Source organism: Physeter macrocephalus, chromosome 14 (genome assembly GCF_002837175.3).
Source record: "Physeter macrocephalus isolate SW-GA chromosome 14, ASM283717v5, whole genome shotgun sequence".
In the NCBI taxonomy this organism is placed as follows: Eukaryota; Metazoa; Chordata; class Mammalia; order Artiodactyla; family Physeteridae; genus Physeter; species Physeter macrocephalus.
In genome coordinates, this window is record NC_041227.1 from 106,023,717 (window position 1) to 106,033,276 (window position 9,560).

The 9,560-nt window shown below is 44.2% G+C and overlaps 1 protein-coding gene across 4 annotated transcripts in view; it reads right to left on the reverse strand.

Moving 5' to 3' along the window:
* Positions 1–1,882: 1,882 nt before the first annotated feature.
* LOC102992520 (phosphatidylcholine transfer protein) overlaps positions 1,883–9,560 on the reverse strand; it is a 27,155-nt gene continuing 19,477 nt past the window's right edge. The window contains exons 3-7 of one of the 4 annotated variants that reach the window (XM_028499158.2): positions 8,350–8,429; positions 6,413–6,520; positions 5,204–5,357; positions 4,253–4,320; positions 1,883–3,123 (exon numbers count right to left, since the gene is read on the reverse strand). In XM_028499158.2, the coding sequence (XP_028354959.1) occupies positions 3,058–3,123; positions 4,253–4,320; positions 5,204–5,357; positions 6,413–6,520; positions 8,350–8,429 (476 nt within the window). In that variant the 3' untranslated portion in view covers positions 1,883–3,057. Of the gene's footprint in view, positions 3,124–4,252; positions 4,321–5,203; positions 5,376–6,412; positions 6,521–8,349; positions 8,430–9,560 lie in introns of all 4 variants that reach the window. The other 3 variants (XM_028499160.2, XM_028499159.2, XM_007121153.4) reach the window with 3 other exon arrangements.

Genomic DNA, 9,560 nt, shown 5'->3' on the forward strand with positions numbered 1-9,560 from the left:
CTTTTCAACAGCTTGTCCATTGTGTCTTCTTCACTGGATAAGCTCTATGAGGGCGAACACCAAGTCTGTCCCACTCATCCCAGGAACAGCCATACCTGTCCCCTTGCCAGATGGACACCAGACCATTGAGAAATATCTGTGAAGTGAACACGCATCTTAAAACTTTTAAAGATAATTCTCTGAGCAGACTGGGTGGTGTTACCAGAAACATGAGAACCAAATGGGCTCTTCCTGCTTTCTCTTTCAAACCCAGCTGGGAAGCAGGAGGATTGAAGGGCAGGCAGTAGAGGTGGGGATTCTGGGAGAGGAATCTCAGCCAGGGAGCCAGGCCAGGACCCTCACTGTGAAATAGGAACGTTTTCAAGGAAGTGACCCTCTGCTGGAATCCCTCAGTTCCAAGGTGGTCATTAACTTTGAACTGTTATGCAGCGTGAATAATTTGCCTGTGGAAAACATTTAGCACTAACAGTAGTGCTACTTTCATCATGAGAATCCTGAAATCCTGACTAATCACAGTGGAACTCAGTCCAGATTGCGCCATTTCCATAACATTAAAGTATAACCCAGAGCCACACCAGCAAAGCCACCCCTTAACAAACAAACAACCTGAGTGCTTTCAAGGAAAAAACAATGAGATCCTCAGGAATCAGGAACCCCTAAAATGATGACTTGGGGAAATAATTTGGCTAGAACTAAATTCTTAAATATTAAAGTAGTATTTAATGTAATCAAATTAAACTTCTATATCTGGATAAGTTTTGCCTTCTGGGTGTGTGTCATTTGGTCATTCTTCCCCAAATCATTAAATTCACTCATTTAGTTATCATTTGAGGGCCAGAAATCAAAGTGAAAGAAGGGTTTCTATCCAAAAAGATCTTTTTGTCTATTCAGAGAGACAGACATGAGAAAATAAGTGAAACAAAGAGCTAGAGGAATGACAATACACTTATAACTTTCAAATTCCAAATGATACTTTCAGCCTCTGCACAGAGACAGACCTTGAAGAATCCAGTGCAGCTTCCAGAGCACCAGTTCTACATATTTTGGGCCCCTTGCATTTAATATTGGCTCAGGGGTTCTCAGTTTCCCACGTAACCTATATCAATGCTGTATAGGACTGTCTTCTCTGAATAAGCAAGCATGAATGCCAAAGGGTCTTAACTCTACTAATTATAGCAAGCTTAGTGACTTTTCTTAAACTGCCTTACCTAGAAACTCAGCATTCTTAGTATACTCAGTGTTCTTAGCAGATTATCAACACTGTAAAAGATACAGTTTGCCTGACACCATTTCATGCAGATTCTCTGCTCGAACACTATAATCCTAGTGTTTGTCTTTCAATGACTTTATATATAAAATGTCAACTTGACCTCTATTACATGAGACATTTAGATTTACTTTAACAAAAATTAAATTCTAGCTACATTACTAATAGTGATAATTTAATGACACATTTATGAAGTAAATGCTAATTTGCATAATTCTATCCACATGACCACAGTGACTAGGGCAGGAATCGACACATGGTTTAGAGGGAATCATGGGATGGTTCAGGATCTACTGGGAAGAAATGCTGTCTTTTTTTGACTCAGCAGGGACCTGAGAAGATGCAGGCCTACCATTTGCTATTAGCAGCAATCCTGCCACCACAGCCCCAAATCAAAGAAACCTTAAAGAAGAATGAGCTGATTCCTAATGCCAGTTTGAGCACCCATATCAACCTCTACTTGAGACCACTTTATACCTGGCCTTGCATGTAGGTGAGCCTAAAATTCCTTCAAGTCCATGAGTTAGGTTGGATGTGACTTGCAAACCAAAGAGACCTAACAGACTTATTCTCACAGAAGGAAAAAGGCAGGAAGGAGACTGCAGACAGGACAAGTATAAGTCACTCTGTATTTATTTGGTATTCAATGCACTTCCCTTTCCAGAGAGAAATTACAGAGTCTGGAGTATCCCATTTTAATAAATCCCCTGCTTCCGGCTTTGCATCCAGAATTTTTATGCCCCTTAATCAATGTTTGGTATCGTCACATACAGTGGTTAAAATTTTTCCCTGAGATTATAAGGCTGTGCCTTTGTCCACAGAATATCTTTCCCTCCAAAATTCAAGAGAAAAGTAGGAAACGGAACGTCTTCTGGTGGTGGGACAGGTGGATAACTTAGGTAGAATTCCTGAGAAAAAGGTGTAGAGTCAAACACACCACTAATTAATATTTCCCTGGCTGGGAACTCTTATCCTTTCAACATCTCCAAACATTCTGGAAGGGAAATTGCATAAAAAGACACATTATCGCAATGCTGTGTGCAAAGTTAGGTTGGCTTCTGGTAACTGCCAGAGCAGTCTTGATGCCTAGTGTCCAGTAAAAGGCAGAGCTAGTGAGGTACGGACAGCCTTCTCCAGTGGCATATGGGAAAGAGAGAAACCCAGACATGGGTGATGAGAAAAAATTGTTATCACACTATACACTTAGGCCTGCAACGTTCTTCAAAATGGTTTAAAATCAAAAGAGCTCATGATCCTCCACAAGCAGGAATGGGGAGAGGCTTAGTGGATTATCAGTTCAAATCAAGGCAGCAAAGCATAAGGCAAATGGACATGAATCTTCCAGTCTTGGTGCACTGAGTGTCAGTTCTGAAGAAAATGCAACTTCAGCAGGAAATCACCCCCCTGGGTTGCATGAAATCATATGTGGGAAGGAGCCAGCTTGCCAGGATCAGTCACTCTTAGCTGGTGTTGTCACTCCTCCACCCAAGATCTCCCTAGAATGGCAAAATGGATTGACTGTGTTCCTTACTGAGGACTCCCCTTTTTAAAAGTAAACAAGCAAAAGTTTCCCTAATCTGACCCACATTCAACAGTGGAAGAAGGCAGCGGGTCCTGGGGAAGGGAGAGTGGGAAAGGAAGCCGGGCGTCAGGCAAACACACCCAGGGACAACATGCTGGAGAGCGTGCAAGCCTCTGAGGACAAAAAAGTGAAAGGCAGGCTGAGCGCTGGCGGTTGTGGCACTTCCGGAGACATCATTCCATGGACACAAGGCTCCCAATTCCCTCCCTTAGGTTTTCTTGTGATAGTTCTGACAGGCTTTCGTCATGTCTTTCAAGAAGTTAGGAACTCCATTCTGCAAAGGAAAGGAGACTGTCACTTCTATATCCTCACAGGGATTATTCTTAATTCTTCGGGATGTAGCAAAGGTAAAGGAAGATGGCTTTGGGAGTAATAAATATGACAATAGGGCCCACGAGCAGATTTCCACAGAGCATTGCAATAGATGATGACAAAAAAGATGCAGGGCACAAGCAAGGCTGAACCGCAGGGGCCACTGTAATAAGACCTTGTTGTATATTTTAACTTTTGCTAATAAAAAGCTAAGATATTTCTAAGACACCATTTTTTCAAAAGAAAAAGAAAACCCAAAAATGAGATTGGGTTAGGCTGTGGGATTCTTCCAAAGAAGTGAGAGAAAGGACTTGCTTTACAGAATTAGAAAATGGTAAGGACTGGGGGCAAGAGGCAGGATATGTCATTCTTTAGTTAGTGTTGAACATTGTTCAAGACTTTCTCCAAACATTGTTCTATTTACGCCTTCTCTACAGGGTGGGAATATCCATCTCCATTTTTAAGAGGGAAGAAATTGATGGCTTCCCTAGATTACACAGTCAGAAACAAGGCCAGGATTCAAAATATCATGTGTTTGACTCAAAACCTATGTGCTTTTTCACTCTCCCAGGGAATTGGTGAGGCTTCCAGCCAGTAAGTAGGGCCTTATAAAGCAGACTGAATGGTCAGCATGATTCCAGGTCCTAGGCAGTCTCTAGTGATCTGGGTACCACTGTGGTTCCCTCTCCTTACAGAAAAACAAAATAACCATAAAAAAAACTGAAGGCTTCCCCAGGCTTGGACATGGCTGGTGTCTCCTGGGCCAGGTTGGCCTGTCTAACTCCTCCATAAGCAGATAGAGGATCCACAGGCACCATTGTCCCTACAAGGAGAAGGCTATTGGGATCCTGGTGTGGGGTCTCAGAGAAAAGCAGGGAGGGCTGGCATTCCAGGTAAAGATTATTTGTCTTTTGTCCCAGCCTCTGTGCTGGGTATTGGCAACACCAGTCCTAACCACAGTCACTCAACAGAGTTGTCTCATAAAAGAGCATCATGAGGCCTGAGACAGCACATCTCTTCAGCCTGACAGCCCCATGGGCTAAGTCAACATTTGTCAAACACACTTCCCCTCCTGCCTCCTGGGATCTCACCTTGGCAGCCCAGTTAACGAGCCAGGATGGAATTTGGCCACCTGGGTTATCGAAGTAATACATGAAAACTAGAGAGGGAAAGAAAGGACAATTCAAAAGGAAGAAACATGTTAGAAAGATACAATAACAAACCTTGCAAACATTCCACCTTCATATCCAGGTCCAGAAAGTAAGGAGGGAGGTAACATGGAATTCAAGTGGACTCGCCCCTCTGCCTTGCCTTACAGGAGACTTAAATATAAACATTTTGGAAAACAGCCAAGGCACATTCTGCTGATATTTATTAAACGACTGGCAAGTGCTAGACTTGGATATAGTCTCTCATTTGATTATTTCTCTCATTAATCATCTCAATCCTAAGGAGTTGATAAAATTGAAACCCAGTTTATAAATGATAAAATGGAGACTCAGAAGAGTGGGGTGACAATGCCCAAGGTGGCAGATATAACACACGTAACAACTAAATTCAGATTTTGCCACAGCCTCGAGGCCACACCCATTCCAGTCCAGCGGGTGGCCACATGGATCCCTCCCAGCCTCTCTCCTGAGGCTGGAACTCAAGGCAGGCAGGTCCTGAGTCCCTGGGTTTTTGCTGAGCAGGAGCTGCCTCCTCAGAGATGGTCCCACCAGCCCTCCTGCCCCCACTTGGCCGGTGTGTGCATGGACAGGACCAGTCTGAAGTGAGTTTCTAAACCTTCTGATTCACTTGGATGTTCTGATTTCATCTGAACAATGCAAGAGTCGGTAAAGAATGAATTGAGCAGATTTAAACATCCACGCTGCATTGTAGCCAAGCTTCTGGGGGTGAATTCAGTCTCCCTTGTTTCTTTTGCACCCGTGCCCAGTCCCTGACCTCAGGGAATAAGCATCCTGCATTTTACATGCCTTGCAGCCAGTGTGGCCTTACATCGGTGGTCCTGGCTGGTGCAGCAACACGTGCCCTCTTTTTACCTTTGCTCCCCCTCTTGCCATCGCTCTGGATCGCCAGCCTCTGCTTGTACTGCTTCACCCGAATCACGCCCGATTTCTCTGGAAACTGTGGCATGGAGGTGCTCTGGGCCAGGATCACGTGGATCTTCTGTCCTTCATGGTCCAGCTCTCGCCGCTGCCGCACATAGACGTACCACACCGCCAGTCAAGGCACGACATCAAGGCCAGCATCTCAGATGGGCAGAAGCCCGCAAGCCAGAAGCAAAGGGAGATGATTCTGTTCCTCCACTTGGCATCTGCTCCCTTGCACTGTTACTTCACTTCCTGCCCTGTCTGCCTACTTGCTCTGCAAAACCGCAGCTCCTCCCACCTGGTGTTCTCATTTGAGAGCGTGTATTACCCACCTGTGAATCGTTCCCTGCTGCTTTTAGTTATGTGGGGAACCCATTCCTCATTTTTCCAAGATGGCAATGAGATCTCAGAGGATTGGTCACTTATCAGCTTGTGATCCTGGTTTGGTTACTCAACTTTTCTGAGATTGGTTTCCCTCTGAAAGAAAAGAGGGTACCACTGCCCTGCAGGCAGACTTGGTGGGGGCTCTAGAGAGAGACTGGAGCAGAATAAGCCCTCAGTAAACAATGGGGACATTGCTCTTCGTCCTCCCCCTAAGCCCTAATCACTGACCTCTATGCACAGAGGATGGTCAGGAAGGGTTACTTACCCCTGGAGATCATAGGAAGACATATGAATACCTGAATATTTAGTAAGCAGATGCCCTTGCTGGTTCACCAAGAATCACGAAGCCATTTCAACTCAATAAACACTTATAGAATAACCACTACGTCTGTGGCACTATTATAGGGAAGATGATTTGATTTTAAGAAACAAGAGTCACCACTTATTGAGCCCTTACCACGTGCATGCATCATGTGCTTTACAATTAGCATGAATTTTGATCCTGAGAAAGTCCCTGTGAGTTCAGCATAAGTATCCCCATCCTCAGAGAAGAAACTTGCTGAAGATTCCATAGCCCAGCTGAAGTGATGGAACCTGAATTTGAACCAAGATTAGGCTCCAAAACCTGGTGAGATTTTCATAGCTACAGAGGGCTCAGCTCTTTAATGTGTTCATTAGACTTTCCAATAGTAGAATTTTAGGTTTCACAGGAGAAGGAATTAAAGCCTAAAATAATCCAAACAACCACTGTACGTACAACACAGTTACACTTACTGCAACAGCCGCGACCACAGCCCCAGGCCAGCTCGAAGGCTCTACAGCACCCACGGTGGGCTGCCCCTCCTCCAGGCACCCTGCAGGATGGTCTATTGCCCCCAATCTCTAGGCACTGATGAGTAAAGCTCTTAAATGTTTTAGGGAAGGAATGAAGTTGCTTTAGCTCTGGATTTCCTCTCTCCCAAGTCTTTTGTTTTTTCCTCACAGCAAATATGGTCCCACACCTTGCTTAGCTCATGTGATAAACATCACCTGACACTCCACGGAGGAAAAATTAACTTGATATATTAACTGACATTTCACAGAGTTCTTTGAAGGGTTGGAAGGTCCAGCATGCCACACAGTCTACGAGTGGAGAACCACTAGTTTACTGAGGCCCAGAGAAGTGGAGTGCATTTTCCAAGATCACAGAGCAAACCAGGAAATGAGCACACACTTAACCTGGGATCTTTCCCTCCAAAACTAAGGTTCTTTTCCATTACACTGTTCTCTATTCTAAAAATTGAACAGCCCTGGTTGGAGATACATATGTGCATATACAGGACTAAGAAACTCATTATGGGACTGTGTGGCACTGGAAAGCCAATGAAACCAAACTTCAAGGAGCACCAAGTGTCCACTCCTGAGAACAGCCCCCAGCAGTATCCACATGAGGTCAGAAAGTGGTGTTGCCCTGGTCCAGATCACCTTCTCTGGTCACAGCTGGACCTGGGCCCAGGCCTGCGTCTGCCACCCACTAGTGGTGAGAACCTGATGAGAACCTGAGCAGGATTCTGAACTTCCCTTTGCCTCAGTTTCCTTCCCTGACTGATGGGGATGATGGCTCCTACCCTGCACAGTTGTTGGCAGGAGGACAGAAAACAACATAAAATCTAAGGGATTAAGTAACCACAATATCTTGAATTACCTACCACCTGTATCTAGCAGTCTGTGGGAACGTGGCCAAAATAATCCCTTATGGAGTCTGTAATCTAGCTGGGCCAGGGTAGACACATACACACAAAACACACAGAAACAATACCCATAAACCACCCTGATGTCCCCTCTCTTTCTAAAGAACAATTATTTAGGGGCTTCCCTGGTGGCACAGTGGTTGCGCGTCCGCCTGCCGATGCAGGGGAACCGGGGACTTACAGAATGTTAGACCTAGAAAAGATTCAGGCGATCATCCAGTTCACTGGTTTCCAAGTTTTTTTTTTCTTTTAATCCACAGAACCTTTGTTAAAAGGATTATTTATGGAAATTCAGTGTGTAAAACACTCAGCTGCTATGATTGAAGAGAACAGTGGAGTGGAAATCTCACCTGTCCCCGCCTATATTCTACCCCATCTGCCCACCCAGCAAATGTCCATCACACCCTCCCAGGCTGGCCCTAAGGGGCTTCATAGAGCCTTGGAGTGTCAGCTAAAACTCCTCACATCCATTCAACTGCTTCATATCATAATAAAGGAAACTGAGGGGAAGAAACATACACACAGTGTCCAGATCCATTATTCGAGGAGGAAGGGAGGTGGAGGGAGCTGGAAATGTGGGGCCTGAGTCCCAGCCCCAGTCTGCTGCTAACCATCTGAGTGTGGGACTCGGTCACATTGCCTCTCTGGGTCCCTACTTCCTCTCCTATAGATTGAGAGAGTGTATTGAATACTCTTTATGAAAAGTTGTTTTCAGGTCCCCAATTCTCTGGCACAAGGATTTCCTAGAAAACTTTTCAGGAAATTATGAGCTGCCCTCCCGTGACCACAATTACAGATGCTCCACGTGGTCAGGCCTGGAAATCTGAAAGCCACACAGGAAGCAACAGCTGTAGCAGATGTCTCTACAAGAGTCAAAGACAATATTGTCCACACCTGCTGGACATACCACCATTGGGTGATGGCCAGGGGGCACAGAAACACTTCAAAAGCTGAGTAATGGTGTGCTTTTGGAAAGGATACATCTCTGTTGGACATGGGAAAAGGGTACTTGACTTGCCAGTAGACCACTACTTCTCCATTGCACTCTTTTTCATAAAGTTCTAAAAAAAAAAAAAAAGAAGTTATTGCATATAGAAGCCTCTTTGGCTTCTGTTAACAAGAAGCTTTGCCTCCCATCAAGAAACTTGCACAAGCCTCTTAGACAGCCTCATCCACCAGAGGTCAGACAGAAGAAGCAAGAAGAACTACAATCCTGTAGCCTGTGGAACAAAAACCCCATTCACAGAAAGATAGACAAGATGAAAAGGCAGAGGACTATGTACCAGATGAAGGAACAAGATAAAACCCCAGAAAAACAACTAAATGAAGTGGAGGTAGGAAATCTTCCAGAAAAAGAATACAGAATAATGATAGTGAAGATGATTCAGGACCTCGGAAAAAGAATGGAGGCAAAGATCTAGAAGATGCAAGAAATGTTTAACAAAGCCCTAGAAGAATTAAAGAACAAACAAACAGAGATGAACAATACAATAACTGAAATGAAAAATACTCTAGAAGGAGTCAATAGCAGAATAACTGAGGCAGAAGAACGGATAAGTGACCAGGAAGACAGAATGGTGGAATTCACTGCCACAGAACAGACTAAAGAAAAAAGAATGAAAGGAAATGAAGACAGCCTAAGAGACCTCTGGGACAACATTAAACACAACAACATTCACGTTATAGGGGTCCCAGAAGGAGAAGAATGAGAGCAAGGACCTGAGAAAATATTTGAAGGCATTATAGTCACAAATTTCCCTAACGTGGGAAAGGAAAGAGCCACCCAAGTCCAGGAAGCACAGAGACTCCCAGGCAGGATAAACCCAAGGAGAAACACGCTGAGACACATAGTAACCACACTGACAAAAATTAAAGACAAAGAAAAATTATTGAAAGCAACAAGGGAAAAAAGGAACTACAAAAACAAACCCATAACAATTAAGAAAATGGTCATAGGAACATAAATATTGATAATTACCTTAAACATGAACGGATTTAATGCTCCCACCAAAAGACACAGGCTTGCTGAATGGATACAAAAACAAGACCCATGCATATGCTGTCTACAAGAGACCCACTTCAGACCTTGGGACACATACAGACTGAAAGTGAGGGGATCGAAAAAGATATTCCATGCAAATGGAAATCAAAAGAAAGCTGGAGTAGCAATACTCATATCAGATAAAATAGAC